Source organism: Colossoma macropomum, unplaced genomic scaffold (genome assembly GCF_904425465.1).
Source record: "Colossoma macropomum unplaced genomic scaffold, Colossoma_macropomum, whole genome shotgun sequence".
NCBI lineage: Eukaryota > Metazoa > Chordata > Actinopteri > Characiformes > Serrasalmidae > Colossoma > Colossoma macropomum.
This window is the reverse complement of record NW_023494787.1, coordinates 34,877,050-34,899,995: the sequence shown is the minus strand read 5'-3', so window position 1 is coordinate 34,899,995 and position 22,946 is coordinate 34,877,050. Positions and strand designations below refer to the sequence as shown.

General features: G+C 38.7%; 1 protein-coding gene across 2 annotated transcripts in view; it reads right to left on the bottom strand.

The window, feature by feature from the left end:
* Window positions 1–22,946, bottom strand: part of pvrl2l (PVR cell adhesion molecule related 2 like) — a 186,675-nt gene that overhangs the window by 64,111 nt on the left and 99,618 nt on the right. The window contains exon 7 of one of the 2 annotated variants that reach the window (XM_036567101.1): window positions 16,706–19,407. The exons of the other annotated variant lie outside the window; for it this stretch is intronic. Coding sequence (XP_036422994.1) covers window positions 18,857–19,407 — 551 coding nt within the window. The 3' untranslated portion in view covers window positions 16,706–18,856. Of the gene's footprint in view, window positions 1–16,705; window positions 19,408–22,946 lie in introns of those variants that run through there. 2 annotated transcript variants of the gene reach the window in all.

Sequence of the window (22,946 nt, the reverse complement as noted above, 5' to 3'; positions counted from 1 at the left end):
GAAGAGGAATTCAATATCAGTTCTGTTCAGGCCTTTGATCTAAATCATGTCATCATTTTGCTATTTTTTCCTCTTGATCTGTGTTTTCTTGAGGGTGAATCTAAACTTTTCTAATGTTGTATAAGCATTGTCAGAGGCCTCAAATTTGCTTTGCTAGAAGCCCTAAATACACTTCCATGTAACAATGTCAGTTACATAAAAATGTACCTGCCAAACAAACACACAAGTAAGTAAATGAAAGCAAATCGGTAAAGTCATGTTCGTACTTGGCAGGTTGGCTAATGTGCCATCTGAATGCTGGTGCATGCCAAATAACCTTTGGTGCAGTTCTTCTGAGCACAAAACAAACCAAAGATGTCTGTAAGACAGACTGAACTGTTGTCACCTCTCTGCAGACTTTCTTTGCTGCAAGAGACAAATTCCTGATGCTATTTTGACAGGTGGATGTCAGAACTTCATGAATGCTGACATCCATTTTAGTAATTATAAAAGCATGTAATCAAGGTACGTTGAAAGCCAATGTAAAACACTTTATATACAAACACAAATCAATTATATTAATGTGCTAGTTTTTTGCTTTTAAAGCATTAAGCTAGTCATTATACTCCACATCTCTGAAAAAACTCTTGCGGATTACTGCTTTGGAATATGTCGAGACAGATATAATCGACATGCTCACTTAGGCCAGTATGTACAGTATGGCTCCAAAATAATGCCAAATGTACATCATAAAATCTTCCCAATGAGTTAGGATTTTCTCTGTTTGACTTCTGTTTTCATCTTTTGTTTCCATGTCAAATATATCAGTGTGTATGCTAAACAAAAGATTTTCTGTTTCAGTCCAGAACAGCGTTGTCAAATTGCCAGCTGTGGCAAAACCCTACAGGCTAGGAACAGGGTGGGGATACTGAAATTTGGTTTTGGGAGGGTGTCAAGCAAGCATCCAATATGTCTTTTATTACATCTTTATTCAATCTTTTCTGGTATGTTTTTGTATTTTTAAAACAGTTTGGTTACAGTCTTTGGTTTATTTTATTTGTTTTTTTACATTTTGCTTCATATTTTTATAATTAACATTACAGGCTAAACTCTGTTCTGTACAAACACATTTCCTATTACAGCCTATTATTTGTAGCATATTAAGAAAATTATGAGAAAACAACCTTTTGTCCTCTGTAAGCTAACTAAAGCATAAAGCCGATACAAATGCATGTTTAATTGCTTTTTGAACGTAACTGTAAATGAGCACCGGGTTCATTTACCTTTTTATCCTGAACCTACAGACAGGCTGTATGTCTCAATCTGCATACTTACATACTAGACAGTAGGTTCAAAATAGTAGACACAATGACAGGGCTAGACTGGCATTTTATCAATTCAACAAATGGAAGTAGTGAATTTTCAATATTAGAGCTAGTTCAGGCCACTAATGTCAATATTTGGTCAAAAACAAGGAAAAAACACCTGCGCGATAATTTTCATTTGTTAGCACCTCTAAGCTAATGAGAATTTACATGAACATTTTTTGGCAATCCTAGATTAAACACAGACATTAGAATCTTGTGAAAGACACTTCATCTTTTACTTGAAGCTTATAACGAACATATTGGCATATTGTACGTGGTAGCAGTTTTAAAGTAAAACCATTAATAAAGACACCTGGCATAGAGCTGCTACCACTGTTTCAATTTCTAACATCTGATTAAAATGCATTGGTCAGGCTACCTGCACACTCGCAGACATGTCTATAATTTCCAGAAAGCGCAGAGTGATGTTTTTTTTCATCATGAGATTGGTTCTCCCCACTGGAAATTAAAACCAAACTGCTTTAGTCCACGGTCATATTGTAACTATATTTATTTATTTAATAACACATTAGACCTTCAGTTCAGCTCCAGAAGTCCTAACCAATAGGACAGGTTGGTTGGTTTTTTTCGCTTAGATACCACACAGAAAAAATCCTGGTGTTTCAAGAATGTTTGTAGCCAAAATTTAACAATGAAATTGGACTATTACTACAACACTTTCAAAGTTTAAATAAAACAAAGCAATGGTAAGAAAATCTGCATAAGAGCGAGTCAACTCCCAGTGATGTTCAGTTTTTTATACGCATTTCTACCTAACGCAAAACTGCAGATTGTGTGTACGTGTGTGCCAAGTGGGAGATGCCTGTTGGAAATCATGCAGGCAGGGAAGCGGTGGATTAAACACTGAATGATCTGCAAAGCGCCAAAAGCCACACATACACTCATATATACATGCACACGCACACTCAGAATGCAAAACTTGCACTCTGCATCAAAATCAATTTCTTCGCATGGATCTATTCTTAGAAGCGAGATGAACTCTTTTGCACACGTGCACACACACAACACAAACACATGAACAAAGCCAGAGGCTATGTTGAATCACACTTTTTAACATTCAATTCATCAAACCAACCAGCTCTGCTCTTCCCCAGCTTTGATAGTGCGATTAGCAACAAAAGATCTAAGAGTCTGAAAACATGTTATGACCATCAGAGCCATTTGGCTTTTTATGTTGGGTGACGTGCAAAACACACGCACAAATGCACACAAATGGCATCTGTTCAAGAGCCTTTGAGGGACACACGTAACATCAATAGTGACAGTAAAGAGGTCCAGCTGGATTTAGCCACACCATCAATGGGAGAGAAAAAAAACGACGGAATCTGTCAAACACAGTAATTAAGTCATAATTAGCTGAAATAATTATCTGGACAGGAATACTATTCAATGGCTAGAACACACATTAACCCACCTACACACAAACACTGCCCATGGCACCAGTTAAGGCACATACATTTCACAGAAGTGATCATTTCACTTCCACAGTTAATAGGCAAGTGCTGAATGTGGTATGTTACTGAAACAGACTTCAAGGTTCTTCACATGGCTCTACTTAATATAACATATCCTTAAGGCATGTAGGCCTTCTGCTGGTTTGCTATTGCTTTGGTAAATGTGTGGTCAAGCAATCAATGCATGTAACACATACATATTAAAATATGGTTACAGTGAAATGGTAGGGTAAATGAAGGAAAGATTTTTTTTTTTACCAGACAAAGGCTTCAGAAGAATTCAAAGTGTTTTTTCTTTTTTTTCATTTTTATCCAAAATTTATAAACATTTATAAAATTTATAAAATCAGTTTTTTTGCTTAAAACACGTTTTTCAATTGGAGACAGGTCTGGACTGCAGGCAGGTCAGTCTAGCATCCACATTCTGATTAATCTATCGATTACTGAAATGAATAATCGATTATTTGGATTATGAATCACAACATTACTAAATAACTTTTATGTAGCTATTAGTTTTTAAATTTAGCTTAGGTTGTTAGGTTGTTTTATGCATTTGCTGACTAACAATGAAGACAATTAAGATGAATAACATTCAAAAATTCACTGTTTTAATGAACTTTCCTGCTAATACAAAAGATAAAAAAACAAAATTCCAATATATTTTTCCTGTCAAAATTTATAACCAAGGATGTGCAAAGTAGCAAAATGTAACGAAACTAAATCAGTTTTCCTTTAATCAAGTAAATATAAAAAAAAAATCAATCTAAATTTAAATGTTAATTTTAAACTGCAGTCTGTGCTTTGTGCATTCTGCTGTCTGTCTACTCTCTGCTGCAACTAAATTTTACAATCACAGGTCTTTATTGCAACGGAGGAAAGTCAGTATCTCTGCGTGCTCTCGTAAAAGGCCTGATCTCCTCGAAGAACAAATTCTCCCCGCTGCAGAGAAGATGCGCTCTGATGGAGCGGATGGGAAAGTGGCGAACGACTGCGGCAAACTTGTTCTCTATGAACAGTTAAATTTGAACGATTTTGTGTAAACACTTAATTTCACTTGGTAACACTTTGTCCAGCTGCCCTGTATGTTCACAGAGAACTATCTCCTTAAACTGTTATCGAGTGGAGCTAAACGTTCGCGGAAAACAGAAACCCGTTTGCAAACGCTCTCCTGTGTCCGCCGAATTTGACCGCACTAGTAGCCTCGACGTTAAGACAACGATGTAGCGTTTAAAACTGTAAACATTATCTAGAAAGTGAACAGGGTCGCTGTGAATAATAGTTACTTGTTTCTCCGTCCCAACTCCATTACCGATACCAGGGAACACGTATTTCAAAATACAAATGTTACAGCTCACAACATAAAGTAGGACGGAATTTAACATTAACATTACCAAACTAGCTCGCTAGCACAACGATCGCTGTGTCCCAAACCACACACTTCTGTACTTCACACACTACACTAGTGAGTGCACTTCTAATGGTATATGCGCTATTTTACACACTATTTAGTGTGCTAGTATGCGGTTTGGGACGGGGCGATTCTTACTGAGATGAATCTTCTTCATCCAGTGAGACAAGTTTCCTCTTCAGATACTCCATCATGGAGGATGTGCTCTCATGCCAGCTAAGGTCGGCTTTACAAATAGCACAACTGACAACCTTTTTTTCGTGAGTTTAGCTCCCACATTTTTGAGGATTTTGTTCTCGAGGCAGGCATGTGGTTAACTCTCGAATGAGCGGTGATGAAACGTTCCTCGTGAATGTGAGAAATACATGTAATGACGTCACCAACGAATTGACTACTAAATTAGTTGCCAACTAATTTGGTAGTCGATTTTAGTCGACTAAGTTCAATAAATAATCATTGCACCCCTAGTGCATAGTACAGCGTAACTTGTATTTGTGGATGAAGCACTGGATGGTGTTTACTGACAACAGCTTTTCAAAGTATTTCTAAATGCTTGTGGTGATATCCTCCACAGAACCTGGTTTTTAATGCACTGCCATCTGAAAGGTCGAGGGTCATTCATCTATGGTTTTCGGCCTTTTCTTGTATGCATAGAGATTTAATGATATTATCAAATCTAAAATCTGTGTAATAGCTCAGTAAGCTTGCTGATGTATTTTTGGCAAAGTGACAAGCATCAAACATAAATAAAATAGTTGCCTGTCTTATTGCTTACTGACCACTACCTTTTTGGCCTATATAGTAGAACCAACTGCCTTTTGCACACAAATTAAAAACATTCCTCTACCTGAACGATAAATGTGTCTATTCAACTGTTGTTCATTGAAAATTAAATAAAATTAGTAATTTGAAATTTGAAATTAAGTAAGAATGGAGCTTGATTTTCTCCTGTCTCTCAAAGATGAAAGCTTTAAGTACTGTTTATCTGATGCTGACAGCTTTGGGGGTCTACAAGGCTTTGCACAGTTATTAGAAGTCTCATTGTCTCTATACCATTTAATAATTTTTTTAACTGTAATTCAACTTACCCAGAAGGATAAGCGGTTTAGAAAATGTGTGTATGTGTAATTCAACTTATAAACAAACAGGAGCATAAACGAAGAAAGAAACCATAAAGGTGCTTTCATCAATAAATTTCATTTGTTTTCCTGACCACCTCCAAAGTGGTTTGAGTAATCGGATCACAATATGTCATGTTCACGTCTGTATTTAGAACCATCCACTTATGATCAAATCAGCCAAGACACACATTAATGGTGGAAACAGGGCCTATTATGTCTAAAACGACCAGATGTAAACAAGTTCAAAGGGATGGCTTCCATTCAAAAATAGAAAATTTTCTTTAGCGTTTGCTAACTAGCAGACAGTGTTCCCCACAGACTACAATTCTTGGTCTGGCTACAAAAGGCTTGCCTAGTCTTGTTTTTATTTATTTATTAATTGCTTAACTTCAGAGTACAGCACCCAGGCTTCTTACAGTGCTACAAAACTCATATGATGAGGGTTCTTTGTTCAGAATTATGATCTGGTGTACACTCCCACTCAGATGAAAAGACAATTCACTCTCTCTTACTTCAGTTTTTCTTTTACTTCACACTCTATTTTCCCTTTCTTCTATCCTTCTGTTTTGTCTCTTACACTCCCGCTGCTTCTTCACCTTCCATTCCCTCCTCCCTCACCCTACTTCGTTCTCTCTTTCACACACACACACACACACACACACACACCCTCACACTCTCTCACCACTGTCTCTCCACACCTTTTCTCAACCTGCGAGAGCACCGCCCAGGTTAAGCAGCACTATCTATTTAAAGAAGCATCCACAGCTGCTAAAGCTCAAAGAGAAACAGGGAGAAACAACTGTAGGTTGGAATACCATGCCCAGAGGTCTGTCCCCCACAAGAATAGGAAAGTAGTCCTGCTGAGTTTGTTTGTGTGTTTACCATTGTGAGCATGTGGCACATATGTCGGAGAGAGAGAGAAAAAATAAGAGACAAGGATGGAAAGAACAAAGTGAGACAAAAGCAAGAGGGAGACAGAGAGAGGCAGGTGGAGAGAGAACAAAAGAGAGAGAAAGAGAGAGAGAGAGATGTCAACACATGTTCATACAATCTGGGTGGAGTATAAGAAAGAGATGATGCTGATCCTCATGAGCCATTTATCTTCCAACCTGTGTCTGGTTGGGGGGGTACAGAGAGAAAGAGAGAGAGAGAGAGAGAGAGAGAGAGAGAATGACCTATTAAAGAGAGGGAAAGAGCAAGAAAGAGAAAGCTAAGATAGAGGGAGAAAGTGAAAAACAGAGAAAGAGAAAAATAAATATGGATGCACAGAGGGAGAGAGAGAGAAACTAGTAGTGCCATGTTTAAAATATTGTATCAAAAACTATGAGTACATGATTTTTATTCAATTTTCCACATTCTGTGCTGCACCAAATCCAGTTAAACAGGACTAATTAAGATCTCTTTTAAAGAAAAAAGTGTTCGACAAGTACTGAGGACATCCACAATGTGCTCAAATTGTTGCACTGTGACATAATTTATCACAATGATACTGTCATCTTGCCCAGACCTAGCACAGAATGCCAAAGTCCACATTACACAACTTTCAAATGCACTTACATACCACTGAGACACACACATATACAGACATGCAGTCATTCACACCAACTAAACAGTCCGTCCAAAGAACTTGGGCTTTAATCGTCAAAATAAGTACGTGAACACAGCAACAGTCAAAGGCAAACAGGTTTTCTAGTGTGTTTAAGTTCTCACACACATGGACTACTGAACACACAGAGTGGCGTGACAAGGATCTTATGGGGCCCCAGTGCAAAAACAATTAATGCCCCCATCCCCACTTGATCTGATTTAATGAAGGACTGATTTGGAAAAAACTTGAATGGTAACTGTAAACAGCGGACTTCCAGGAGAGACTTAGGAAATGGTTTAGCTAACATACATCAAATCACAATGGTTTTTTTCTAATGTTAGTATTTCTGGAACAAATAAACACTCATCACCTAGATAAATAATTTAACATATAATTTTCTAAGATGCCGGTTATTGTTAGTTTACAATTAGAAGAGATTTCATCATGTGATACTAAATAGCGTACCAAACCACAATACCCATTCTTAAAGTATGATAGTACCATAATCAGCTCAGTCACTTAAACATGGGCGATCTCCCGATATTCCTGATGGACAGTCTGAGTCTGGAGTGGCCCAGTGTGACTGCCCACCCTGCCCCCCTCTAGTTATGCCACACACACAGACACACACACAGATATAAACACTATACTAACATCAGCAGTGTTCTAATTCTCTAATGGCCTGTCCATTAGCCCTACACAGACAGACCATTAGGGAACATCGATACCACAGCAACCAGACACAGCCTTCTGCCCCTGGCCCCAATGACCGCATAAGGTCACACTGAGAAACAGCATTGACTTCATTTTTGACTTTAATGCATCACTCTATTTTATAAGAAACTCACATACAGTACACGGTACTGTATATCACTGGTATTCTTCATAGCATTTGTTCCTGCAAGAAATTCCCATTAGATATTAAAAAAGACAAGCAGTCAGTCAGTTTCACAGGGGAAATACTAAGGTGATAACGTAAATATAGATCAGCTGCACTAGCATTTTTAATGCAGAGAGTGTTTCATTAACAGACTATTGATTTAAGGTTTGCTGAGCAAACACATAAATGTTTTTCTTCCCAGAAATGTGTAAAGAGAGAACAGGGTAATCATACTTCCTCATCCTGTCAAAGCTAAAAGTTAATGTCAGATTTGAATTCTGTAATGTACTGTGATCCTTGCTAATGTCGACTCAGATGACGCCACACTTTCCTTTCTGGATCAGGTTCTGCTTTTAAGAGCTCAACTTCAACTAGGTGCATTCGACTAGAACTCCGAATTACTACAGGAAAAACAAAAAAATGCCCATTGGAAATCCACCTCAGAAAGTCTGGAAGGTGTTCTCAACACTGTACTCAGCATTAGTTGTCATATCAACAGGGTGGCTCATGCCATCAACAGTAATAAAGTATTGCCTCTGTACTTGTAAATGAGATTACTGTAGTACTTAGATCAGCATTAGATCATCAGTCAGACACAGTATTTGGTTAAGTGTATAACATTGACCAAGCTTGCTGATGCAAAGAAAAATACATAATGGATGTTAATGGACGTTAACATTATCAATTGTGCCACTAACTCTAGAAGGTTAGCTTGTTAACAACACTAACTTTCGTGGAAGCGTCCATGTTTGTTCTTACTTAATAGCTCGAATGTGTAGAGGTCGGAAATGACGTAATTCCAAGCTCTGACGTTCTAGTTAATGCGAAGCACTAGCAGCGGCGAAATCTCACACCTGATTTCTAATCATTTATAGTTCATTATATTAAACAATATATTTAAATTTCCTTTGAGTAGTATTCCTACACAGGTGGCTTCTGAAATTACATAAATGCCTGAGTCAATAAGTATAACACTTGAGTTTTGTGCTAAGTCTCCCTATATGTTATTTTACATTAGCCATTTTACGTTCACCTCTAATAAGTTAAGATGGGGAACGGCAGATACTCTCAAAGCTCTCAAATATTTTCAGATTTTCTCCACAGGCTGCGAGAAACACATTAAAAAGTCAGCGGAGATCACCAGAGATCCTACCAGGTGTTACGCCATAAACAGCCAAACTTTTATTTCTTGCACCAATTTGTGGAGTATTTTTCCCCCGTCACGCGAGAATGCTGCAAGTGGTGCGGAAATGAGCGTTCAGGCGGGAAAAGCATTTTTCCACTCGAGCGTCTTTTCATTGGCTCGTTAGTTCAGCGTGAGGGGTCTGGGTGGTTAAAAAATAATAAATTAAGTCTTAATGTTTTTCGTCCCCTGTGTGGAGATCGCGAACACTAATGAAATCCGGCATCCTGGGGGGCGTTAGCCTTAATGAGGCTCTAAACAAAAGCCGAAATGAATATAAGTTTTCACGCGTAAATAATAAGTTCAAATAAACATGGCAAATAAAGATCGGAACAGTAATAGCGAGGAAACTGCTTCTGTTTCCTTCATCATTTCGAACAGGTGGTAGGGGTAAAGTGTTTCTGTAGAATGAGATGTTGGAAATCTAGACTTGATAGTGAGAAGTGATACATAAGCAATCTGTTGTTTACTGGAATTTGGGCACTTTGGTCATGACGCAACTATATTTATGCAGCCCTTTTGGGAGGTAAACAAAAAAAGATATTCATAAACCCTCTCCCCCTCTTTTCTTTCCTTTTTGCCTCTAAATACACAATCAGTTGTTTATTTCTTCTCACAAATGAATGGCTGGATTTTCCTTTAATATAGGAAAGATTTTTCAAGTCCAATGAGTTGACATCTATGGGGTTAAAATGTAACTGTCAAGCCAATGCAATACAAGTTTAGACAAATAAAGTGAAAATTAAACAGTTCTGTTTTCTACAGTCTGTCACATTATGCTGAAAAAGAGCAAGAGCCTGAGTCTCTTGTACTGAGACAATTTGGAATTAAAAATATACATACCAATCATGCATAACATTATGACCTTGTTACTATGCTCATTGTCCATTTGATCAGCTCTACTTAGTAGTTCTACAATTACCCTCATAGAGGACCCTCACAGAGCAGGTACTATTTGGGTGGTGGATCATTCTCAGCACTGCAGTAACACTGATGTGTTGGTGGTGTGTTAGTGTGTGTTGTGCTGGTACAAATGGATCAGACACAGCAGTGCTGTTGGAGTTTTTAAACACTGTGTCCACTCACTGTCTACTCTATTAGACACTCCTACCTTGTCCACTTTGTAGATGTAAAGTCAGAGACGATAGCTCATCTGCTGCTGCATAGTTTGTGTTGGTCATCCTCTAGTCCTTCACCAGTGGTCACAGGACGCTGCCCACAGGACGCTGTTGACTGGATATTTTTGGTTAATGGACTATTCTCAGTCCAGCAGTGACACTGAGGTGTTTAAAAACTCCAGCAGCACTGCTGTGTCTGATCCACTCAGACAAGCACAACACACACTAACACACCACCACCACCACGTCAGTGTTACTGCAGTGCTGAGAATGATCCACCACCCAAATAGTACCTGCTCTGTGAGGGTCCATGAGGGTCCTGACCACTGAAGAACAGGGTAAAAGGGGGCTAACAAAGTATGCAGAGAAACAGATGGACTACAGTCTGTTATTGTAGAATTACAAAGTGCACCTATATAGTAAGGGGAGCTGATAAAAATGGACAATGAGCATAGAAACAAGGAGGTGGTCATAATGTTATACCTGATCTGTGTTATACACACAGAGTCATGTGAAGAAGTAAGTACACCCTTTTTTTTTGACTAACATATTTGGAGGTACAGATTTAAAATCTTCTTTTAAACAGTGTTGATGGATAAAGGTGATATAATTTAACAAGTGACACTTAGAATTAACATGTCATCCTTTATATAATGGAAATAAACAGTAATGCAATTTTCTAATGTGGAAAAAGTACCCCTACATATTATTACTACTTGAAATGTGTCAAAATAAAAATCAGGTGCACCAGATCTAGTGCTAATAATTAGAACATCGTTAGACAATATCTTGGAGGAACTTGTGTTATTTAAACCATAGATATCTGGGCCCACAATACAGAAGCTTCTTATCTTTTTGTCTTAAGGGAAGATCTGATAGATTGTGATAAGATTTTTTACAAATTCATATTACAGAAGCAAATCTTATCTTAATTTAGGAATCTTAGTTTACAGCATCTTAAGTTAGAAAATTTTAACTTACTCAACTGAAAGCAACAATCAACTGTCATGTGTGTTACCTAGCAACGGACCATATGCGCACAGCTGAAACTCAAACATGTAATCAAAACAATCAAGTTAGTTAGCCAAACAACTAGCTACTGTTACTGTAGCTAGTGCTGTACTGTTAGTGACAAACAGAACTAAAACACCATAAACTTTAAGTTAAGAATGTTGTGACAGCACTATGTTCTGTTTATCAGTGCGTAAAATCATAAATCAAAGCACGTTTTTGATGTAGAGAAATACAATGTCATTATGCTAGTTATAGTGAACAATGCTGCCTGTCACTGCATAAAACGATAGAAACAGACAGTTAAAACATAAGTTAAGACACATCTGAGGTAGAATTTAGGAAATTCTGTCTAGTTAGGATGTTTCTGTAATATTGTTTTCTTATCTTACCCTGGTCTGGTTTAATGTTTGTCTTTGGAGTGTGTGGTATCATTATGCCTAGATCAGAAGGGCTCTCTGAGGCCTTCAGAAAGAAGGGTGTAGATGCCAGTGAGTCTGGGAAGGAGAATAATAAGATATCCAAAATTCTGGCAATCAAGCATTCTACTCTCCGAAAGATCATCTACAAGTGGAGAAGAACCCCTACCAACTTGTCCAGGCCAGGCCACCCCAGCAAATTTAACTAGTGGAAGAATTCTGAAAGAATTCTGGAGGAATAAGCAAAACATTCTCCCAGTAGATGTCAGAAACTGGTACAAAGAAAGCTGTTTCTGCCAAAGAAGGCAGTTCCAGTTACTGAAGCCAAGGATGTATTTACTTTTTCAACAGACAAAAATGATATTGTTATTATTGTAATATTGTAAAAATGTTTTTTTTTTTAAATAAATGACTGCAAAGTCAAATTTCCATTGTTTTTTGTTCTATTACATAACTTCTGTCTATACATAGTTTAACTGAAGATCAAATATTGTCCACACGTCAAAATACGAGAAACATTTTATAGGGTGTACTTACTTCTTCACATGACTCTTTATAGAAAGACTTGTTTGTAGAACTGAACATTATCTGATTTTTCTTCACATATCTCTACAGGTTGTGGCATGAATGTATTTAATATGTGAATGAGGCACCTGATCTACTGAAATAGGTGAGGGATCCAGTCTCAGAGGTACCAGCTCCAGATCTGGCTTGTCCTAGCACAATTTAAGCCCTGCTAACACTGTCGCAAAACAGCTATGTTAATAATGGCCTATGAGAGAGAGAGAGGAAGAAAAAGAGAGAGAGAGAGAGAGAGAGAGAAAGAACAGACCAGCATTCCTCATCAGATTGAGGTTCTTTGAGTGGAAATGGATTGAGAGCACCCGAATGCTAAAGGTGCTGACAGGATGGCGGCTGGAGTGTTGTCAGGATGACAGACATGGGAGCCTGAAGAGGGCCCTCAAGGAGTGGCACATCTGATCACACGAAGCTAACGAGAATATTGCGGCGATGGCTGAGGGTTCGTCACAACCTATTAGATGAAGCAGCAATGGCAGGGTGGGACAGCAAAAAAAAATTTCAACTTGTGGCCCTGCCCTTGTTGACCATGAGCTTGAGATTTCAGTCAGTGTTCACATCTATGGCACCCAACACCAACAATGCAAGACCTTGGCAAGAGATGCCATTACATGCCTGACATGACTGAATTATTGGCAAAAGATGCCATTACATGCCTGACATGACTGAATTATTAAACTATTCATTGCCACAAAAGCGTGGGAGAAAAGCGACAAAACACAAAGACAAAATTAGCATTCAAGCTATTGTTATTTCACATCCCAGACACATAATGGAAATGTTTTCAAAATTTAAGTATAATTCCATGCAAACGAAGTAACTAGTAAGTAAGTAGGGTTTTGATGTGAAATGCTGTATTGCAGAAAAAGTCCTTCTTTACAGTGGAGGTGACAGGAAACAGGGATCACAATGGTCATTTTATTTACTATCCAATTACCTGTTATTTACTGCTATAAAGGTACATGGTAATGATAAATCTAAATCAATTTTAAAAATCCCTTTTCTTTGGGGGTTATTTTGCCTTACAACACACTGTATGCACTTCCCCACCACAAATGGACTTGAAATTGAAAAACTGAAAAATTGAAGCTAAAACCTTATGTCTCAGGCATCAGACAATGTATTCATAGTCTTTTTAAGTAATAGTTTCCTCTGAGGTAGCTTTTAGAGGCAATAAACTCTTTAAACATCTGTTCCCTTTTACCACCATTGTGAACAATTTCTACTCAGTAAGTATTTTCTACAATAGTGGAATTCCCTGATAATGATTTCCTATTGGTAATGTTTTCTCTTAAAGCCCATGATGGGGGTTGCTTTCATTGACCTCCTCTGTGCCACTTCATCCACTAGACTGAGAGACTCAGCTGTTGAAATGTGTCAAGGCACCATTGTGTGTGTTGACTTAACCCCTGCTTTATCACACTATGCTTATCTCAAGTCAAAATCCATGTAGTGAGTGCAAATTTGGAATGGGTAAGGGAGTGTATAGCCTGTGACTTTCTCCATGAATGATCCAAAACTGCTCTCAGTATAATGTGTTCCATTTCATTGTAGCATGAAAGAGCATATCCAACAGCATTAAACAACACAAAAAGAAAATTAAAACCAAGAGCAAATATAAACACAAATGCAACTGCCACGTAATACTTAGAAATCCAACAGATTTTAATTGCAGCCTGAATACAAAAATAATGTGACATGACAAAATTGCAGCTCAGAATCTCTAATATGTTCATTTTTTTTTCTTAAAATAAACAGTGTACAAATGATGCATGAGTGTGAGAGGTTTATCGTTTTATATCTATGAAACCACTTTTTTCAAGATCTAAGAGATTGCAGATTTAAATCGGAAGATATTGCGCATAATGAAAACAACAACATACACCCAGAACATGACACACAACACATTATAAGCAATAGGCTGGAATGCAAGGGATTCATGCATGCTTTATTGTTTTAAGGCTTTAGTTTGGTTGTCTTGAGATCACATGCGGGCAGGAATCGGAGATGTCGTGACCCATTTCTGCTTTTAAAATAAGATGACAGTCCCAGACAGCCTGGGTAATTGCATGCCAGAAACACTGCCTTTCAACCCAATGGTGTTGCACCCACTGTGGTACAGTTCTCTGGGAGGATTAACACCCGGGTGGTTCTGTCTTCATCCAGAACCTTGAGTGTTCTAGATGACCCGAACCAGCGAGGTACAACTTAAATGAGTCTTGATCTTAAGTTCTGTGATAAAAATGGTGGGATAATTTTGTAAGTGTGCTAAGTAATTACATTAAATAGGGCAACCTGAGAGCCTGATGTGTGTGTTTTTCCTCTAGATACTAGAGCTGTCACAATTCTTTGCTTAAACTTACTCAGTTAAACACCAGTTTCTCAGTTGAATATCGATTAAGAATTTTCCTTCTCTGTGAATTGTTCATAAAATCATAATGATTAATTTGCAAATTGCTGACTGTAGTGTATATTTAAAATTCTCTTATTTGTCTCTCCTACACTAACAAACAGAGCTTCATTCACACACCCATTAATATGTATTTATTTGCACACAGTTTCGGTTTCTCAGACATGGATTAAGCCTAATCTTGGACTTCAAGTTCAAGTGATTCACCACTGGAAATTCTTCTTAGTCTAGGCTTAGAGACACTCCAGCCAAAATAACAAATGTAACTATTGCAACATCTGTTGTAAACATAACTATGCGCATCCAACAGTGGTGCCTCAGTAGTCTGTAGACCGAAATTTTCCAGTCTAAAGACAGGGTATTGTAGTGAGAGAACATTGTTGGACGAAAATGAAAAGTATAGAAAACCACAAATTCTGTCGAAGCGACAAGTCTGAGGGATATGATGCTGCACTATAGAATGTAATGTGACAAACAGCCTATCAAATGCTAGCTTTAGGCCAGAATGCCCCTTTAAACTTAATCGAAGCTTGAGAAACTAGCCCACAGTGTTTTTACATACATATTTTAATGAAGCTATTTTACATATTTATTTTAAATAATAGAGTAGATTACTCAATTACTAATATATTTGATAGCGACAGCCTTACTAGATGCTGTACAGTTGTATGCAGGAGTGTAAAGTGGGGATTTGAAATGTGTCAGTGCATATATCTTCTTTGTAAATGTCCATAAATTTGAAAATACAAACAAAATGCATGTACACTTCACATGCATGTCTGTCTGAGCAGCTACTGGATAGTAGACTCTCCTCATCCTCCCACCAATCTGTGAAAAACACCTGTATCAAGGCATCTGAGGTCAATCTTAACTGCTCTACTTGTTCCACACCTACTCCCACATTTGGTGTCGGACATATCAATACATCTGTTATTTACAGCGCTGACAAATAACTTCTTATTTTATCTTCACAGAATGTTTCCTGATAAATACATATACAGTGTATTTATATCATATATGGACACCTCACATCAAGATATACACCACCAACACCTCACAGAACGGTACTGTCTTATCTTCCTCATTAAAAAGAAAAAATAAATTAAACCAACAAACACTATTGACTATTTGTGAAAGATTTCCATTAAAAAATACTGATACAGCAGTGATGTGAATTTGTGATATAATCCCATGGACAGTTATATCATTTGCACTATTTACAACAAAGCTGAACTCATGATCTTGCTCTAACTACAACAGTGACAGTGTTCTTATTCTTAAGTACATGGCAGCACAATACGACTGAGCACAATACACATTATCACTGTCACTGACGCCAAATGAATGAAGAATTGAAATTGACTGGCTACGCAGCCCGCCCGCACATGCCAGCTTCTGCTTAAAAGGTCTCCAAACAGGCTTACTCTTTACCATGGTGCAATTTAGGAGTATAAGCAGAGGGAAAATTGCTACAGCCCCTGGCAATCATTTTTTTCTCCCCTCCCTTAAAATTGTTGATGGGATGCAACCTGCAAGTCTTGCAAAAATTTGAACTGATTTCAATTTGAATTACAAACTACTGTCACACAAATTCAGGTTATATGATAGCATGGCTTTAACCTTGTTCTTCAGAACAGTGAGCATATTAAACATCCTGGTAGGCACTTACATTGACTTACATACTTATACATTAATACTTTATTACATTTGAGGACTGTCACTGATGAAGAGATAAGCTGTTGTGAAATTTCATAACCAATTGTTCTGCCTTGAAAGTGTGCAAACAAAAACATGTCACATACTACATGCATATAGTAATATTCTCAAAAGTCAACCAAACATTTCAATAATACTGCTAAAATTAGTCATTTAAACACAAAAACACTTCTTTTTGGCAACAACATCATTTTGAAGTTTAGGAAAGTTTAATAATAGTGTCCATTCCAAATTTCTGATGCTTATAATTTTGCTTATTATTTTGCTTATTATTTCTAAGATTTTAAAAGTCCAACACAACATTTTTGATTATTGACTTACTGCTGTGGGTTGGACTGTCAACTCTGTTCTAGCTGCTACCGCTTTTAAAAAGTCTTTACACAGTAAAAACAGGGAAAGGTTAACACTTAAACAGCCTCAAACAACAGACCTTTTCTTTTTATGCATTTTAACTTCCATTCTTTTACACTGCTTGAGCAGCTTGTTGCTTTAGCAGCTCCCAAAAAGCACATTTCTGGCTGTATTTATCAGTGTTATGACGAAAACTGAAGAGGTTGGTGGGGGAAAACAAAGAAACAGCTCTGTAATTCATCAGAGGGGGTCAAATGCACTGCAGCTTACATCATCTTCTACCTCTGCAGTCACTGGCTCACAGTATACTAAAAGGAGTAGTGTCTGTTTATTACTGTATCTTTGTGCATTTGAATATATGCGAGGATGTACCCTGGACAGCATGTGTGTCAAGTGTCACTATATAGTCAGTATCAGTCTAACCCCTCATCAGTGGAGTCTTGGTGCTGAGAAACCAAGGATGAATGGCTTGGTGATAAAGTGAGCCAGAGCACAGTTGACCATGCAGCCTGCATGACATTATGCAAAACGAGTGCTCGGCACACTCGGCAGAAAATGAATCAGTGTCTGAAGTGTGTGTGCATACTTTGTGCCAACACGCACTTGCACGCTCACCCACAAACAGTCAGTATCTGCAACCTTACCTTAATGAGACTATGAGAATGTTAAAAATGGTCATTTTTCATCTTTGCACATGCGCCTTTCTTAAAGCCAGCAGACAGCCGCACACAGAAGCACAATCTCATGGCTGAAAATGCTGCACAAGAGGTTACCCCCTTAACCACCCAAAAGTGACAGGTTTTTAAAACAGTGGACTCTGCTAAACTCCTGTCGGCATACGCGGCCTGGCTTAACACTCCAAGCCGAAGTCCGCCTGTGCACGCCAGTCCAATAATCCCCCCCTGTTCAAAGGCATGTTTGCTCTGCTGCCTCTTATCAAGGCCTCTCCATACTAGAAAACTCTGCAACTGCCATCAATCTGTTTTTAGAGAAGTTATCAAAACGTGCTTGTTCCTCATGATTTTTGTTTGATTTTTTTCCTTCTTCTTCACTCCTTCATTCCAGCCTTTTACTCAGACTGAGCAAGAGATTCAACCATTAGAAAGGGTCGCTATACTGCGCAAACTGTGCTCACTCCTACACAAGCATCCCGGCTGTGCATTTCAGATGTTTCATTCTATGGTTTTGATATAACTGGATTAATCAGTAAAAGGAGGTTTCAAGTATCAGGCTCTTGCACAGCTAATGCGCAACACTCTCTGCCTTCTAAATTAAACATCATCCAGAACAGACTGTTCTGCCGGCACTTGATGGCAAAGAAGAGGGGGGAACATTATTCCGCCTCTGCCTAGAATCCCTGGAGTAACTCAGAGAAATTCTTTAACCGTAACAAGACATCCGATTAATCGACGAGCACTAAAATATTGATTGTGTTTGGAAGCAAGGAACTTAAAAGAATTGACTGAGGGAGAAGTCCATGCAGAAAGCAAAGTCTGCACAGCTGGAGCTGATCAGCATCACAGACATCAAAGCTTCTGAGACAGGGATGATGCGGTGCCTGCAGCTTAAACTATTGTCATCGCAGCCAACAAAACTGGCTACTGTTCTGTGTGCTTCCTCAAATAAAGACCTAACCAGATTGGTAATGAAGCTAAGGAACTTGTCTGGAGATGGTAGAGCTTCAGAGGTGTCACAGCATTCACCAAAGAAAATGACTTAATGATTTGGCCCCCCAACCTTGTTGTACTCATGACTGAAACATGCTTCCACATGCTGTATCCCAGGATCATAATGCTGCCTTCTGTGAAACTCAGAAGGTCCGAAAGTAGAATCGAAGAAAGAAGGAGTAATCTTGGCTTCTAAGTGACTATGGGCAATGGGTGAATTCCCTAGGGAGAAGATGAAAATGAAGGACTATGGACTTATGTACCAATCCAAACAGTTCTACAGAATATTTTTTCATTCTAATCCTTACTGTTCTTGTTCATGATTGATTCAACTGAAATTAACCATAAAAAAGCAATGATAAGTTTACCTTCTTTTCCCCCAGTGTAGATATTATGTGCTTATATCCATGAAGTAGAGGCAGCACCTCTTTTGACCATTTGATAATGATAAGTTCCTCCATCTTCTTACAACAGATTCAACAATACAAAAACAAAACAAAACAAAAAAAGTGTTGCTAAAAGGTTGTGTAGGAAGTGTAGCTTCATATTTTCCCTTTACTTTCTTTACCCCGATTCCACTCCCTTCAGACGTAGATAGCAGTCCGGGAGATGATGGAACCATCCCTTTGTGATTCCATGTCATCATCAATATACACCCCATAGTCGTCCTCACATTGAGGGATGTGGTAACTAGGCGGCAGCCCACCAAAGCCATCATATTGCTCTTCTTCCTCTTCCTCCTCCTCCATGCTGTCATTCAAGGTGTCAAACTTCCGCTGCCCAGCTTCATCCAGTTCACAGGTCAGTGGGATGTGGTGGGGAGCAGGCATGCCCGCAGGTGCGTGAAGGAACTCGTTCCCCTTCTCGGCAAGGGCTCCTGGCTCACTCTCACGGTACATGTAGATGGGCCCATTGTTATTGTCTCTTGTGCCATTCTTGCTAGCCTTTTTCACTCCAAAGATTCGGGCCTTGTTGCTATAGGTGCCCTGGTCACTGTCGCCTGCGTAATGGGGCTGTGGCCGTCGGCTGCGTATCACAAGGACAGTGATCAATGCGCAGGCCAAAAGGAGAGCTAGGAGGCTACCGAGGATGGCTCCCACCAATACACCGGCGCTGGAGGGGTCCCCTGTCAATTCTGCAGAGGGGGTGGGGGTGGGGGGGGGCACAGGCAAGGGAAAAGAAATAAGTACTGGTCGAGGCCTAGGTAGTCTTGATTTCCATGGTAGCTTGTGGTTGGTATCACATCAGTGCAGCATTTGACAGGTAATCTTCCCCTTTGGTGGAGGTGCACTGTTTGGTTCAGTTTCATTATTTTTTATTTGGCTGCCCCCCGATTCCCAGCTACATGGTGTGAGCCAAGTTTGCCAAGTCCATTCTTGTTATGGTTTTGAGTAAAAACAACACACTCGTCAGCCACACACTCCAGTTTCTCCCATTGTCTCTTGTGCTTGAGAGCTGACCAGATGAACATACAAATGGCACAATGTACACAAGCACACAAGAGATACAAGAGGTTGGGAGAAAAGAAGAGAGGTAAAAGAATAGAAACGAGAGTTAAAGTATGGTCATGCAGAGAAGGTGAGAGTTGTTCGTTCACCCGGGAATGCAGCACACCTATCACCCTCCCCCTCCCACACACTGCCCCCAACTAAGTGGTCAGACATAACGACCACAGGAAATCGTGCACATTCCCATTGAATATCAGGAACAAATCCAAAACACTGAGAGGACAGAAGCACAAAAGCCTGCCTTAGGTTGGATTAGCCCCATTCCATGCAACAGCTCATGGGATCTGCATGGAATGCATTGCCAAGGCAGGGTACACAGGAAATGATGTCTACATTTGGGGGAAGGTAGCAGCTGTGGCACAATCTTAGGTAGTATGTGTGGTGCTGCACTTAAGTCTTTGATCCACATTTTAGCAAGCACTGCTTTAGGTTCAAGGTGGAAAAAAATACAGCTTTACTGAAGACACTTTTAGATAAGTAACACAATCCTTTTATAATGTTTCTGATACCTGTCTGATCCTTTTAAAAACTGTGAAAATAGATATTTAAAAAAATGGAATGTGGAATGCGGAATGCGGAATAACAACCAGTTGCACACATTACTGCTCCAAAACTCATCTCATCATGTAATTATGTTCGACATGTAAATTGTAAGTTTGGGCAAAAGAACCAAGAAAGGGAATAAACTGAAAAACTGGGTATCGGTAGTTCAGGTATTGCACAGACATCTATAAATTTTGAATAAGCTTCAACATCCCCTGCCTCCTTCCCCACCAGTTTTATCTGAGTAGCAGAAGATCTTCTATAGGTAGCAGAATCTGTGCAGCTATCTGCGGACAGCATGACCAGAGACTGGGCTGTACCTCTGCATGCACATTCACGCCATTTCATGCTTCTGCTCTCATCCCTCTCCCCGGTCAGAGCGTCACCAATTCCACCTCCTGATATCTCCTCTGTTACCATGACAATTTGACTCATTGCAAAGTCAGGCTACGAGGCAAGAGTCAAGAGGCTTTCCCTAAAAACATTGCCACCTCTTTGGCTCAATCTTTAAACCTCCTCCTCTTACTGTCTAACATTCCCTTCTTCTCTCTCTTTCTCTCTGTCTCTCTCTCATAAACACACAGATACTGAGAAAGAAAATCATTTTCATTACTCTTGAGGAATGCATTACCACTGCTCCTGGGAATACTAATGCACACAGACTTGGTAAGTGTAAATATATGTGAAGGTGCACAAACTCACATTTAAAACATCTCTCTCTCCCCCACAAACACACACTTTCACAATCTTTTGTCTTCACTGTACAGCCATATTTAATGTCTCTGGAGAGAAAGGGAAAGAAAAGAGAGAGAGGGAGAGAGAGGGAGAGAGAGGGAGAGAGAGAGAGAGAGAGAGAGAGAGAGAAGAATGAAAAAACAAGCACTTTCCCACTACTCTTTTCAAGAATACAAGGATCTGTCACACAGTCAAATCAATACTTTGAAAGATAACTTACACATAGCATTATGAAGGTATAAAGTGTAAGTCATAAGAATGGCAAATTACATGAGTTAATTCTGTCATTGTAACAAAACTAAAGAAAACAAAACAAAACAATCTCTACACAGAACATATATGATATTGCTGTTAATGATAACTGTAGGCAACCTTTGTTTATCCAGTTTTATGTTTAAACTGCTCTATGAAAATTATTGCCTAATGACGTTGCCAAATCACTTATCAGACCAATTTGCACTCCTGGCAAGACCTAACCCTTTCCATGATCCTAATCCTAGCCACAAGGGTGGGAAATATGGCAAGGATACATGATATGTATTACAATGTTTTGTTTTGTTTTGTTGAAACAGACACCATGCACCAGCAAAACAGCACTGCCACTTTTTAAATGCTATCAAAAACTACTTTTTTAAACTTTTTAGTATGCATCACTGCATCCATTTAAGTAGGCCCAAGTATGCTCCCTTGGACTCTGGCATCGTCACTGGGACATAAAATCATGACCTCCTGAAAAAAAGGAACATCATGTGGGAGCTAAATTTCAAAGGCTGTCAAAGTTAACACATTTATAATGTATTAACACAAATTATTATACCACTGTTAAGGCAATGGACAAATACATCATCAGCAAACTAACAAAAGCAATAGCAAAGTGCAGCCCCCGTTGCGCTCACCGGACCATGGTAATGAAAATCGAAACTGAATTCACTCTATGAAAATCTTGTGATTCAGTTTCAGTTCATGTCAAAATACTGAAATACTGCTGAATTGATGAAAGTAACAATTCTGATGGAGTTTATTTTGTCCACTTATATAACTATAACAAACTGCCCTGCTTTTTAAATAGAAACAAAATCTTTCCTTGGGGTTGCTGGTGCAGCTATGCTCCGATACAAAGGGGGCAAACCTTGGTAAACCTTGGTAACCTCAACAAACCTTTATTTAAACTTGGAGTACATTGAGGGAGACCCTCATTTATAAAGTAGCCGAGCCAATACAGAAATCAGGGATTGAGAAGTTAAATTGTAAAAACATAACAAATGCAAAAAAGTAATAACCATAGTGGTAAATTAAATAAAAAATTAAATCACTGGACCTCAAATCTGCTCAGCAAAATACTCATTTTTCTGTCATTTATATCACTGTTGTCATATTAACATCTAACTACAATTGAGTTGAGAATATCTTATATGCTTCATATTTTTATTTTTTTTCTTTTGGCTAGTTCAAAAGTGATGCCCAGGGCAACCACCCCACCCCTTACTGGCTTCACCTCTGTTGAGACAAATACAATTAATTGTGATACATTATTGCAATTGTTCAATCATATTTTAATCTTTTTTTAAAGACATGTATAGTTGTTTTGTGTTCAAGTGCAGATGATGTCAAATATATGTTTAAAGTTTCTGAAAATATTAATCATGATAACGATATATGATAATGATATCATGCTGTTATATCACACACCCCCAAGCCCAAACAAAACTTTAAGGTCAATGTTCTCCAAAAAGAAAAACATACACAAACACTTGCCCAAAGATGCCAAAAAAAACCTGAAAACAATCCATTCTCTTTAGAGGTGAACGTGAGTTCATGTGGTATGCATGGGCACACACGCATACACACACATCCCTCAACTCACTCACTGCTTTGGAATGGCAGCCTT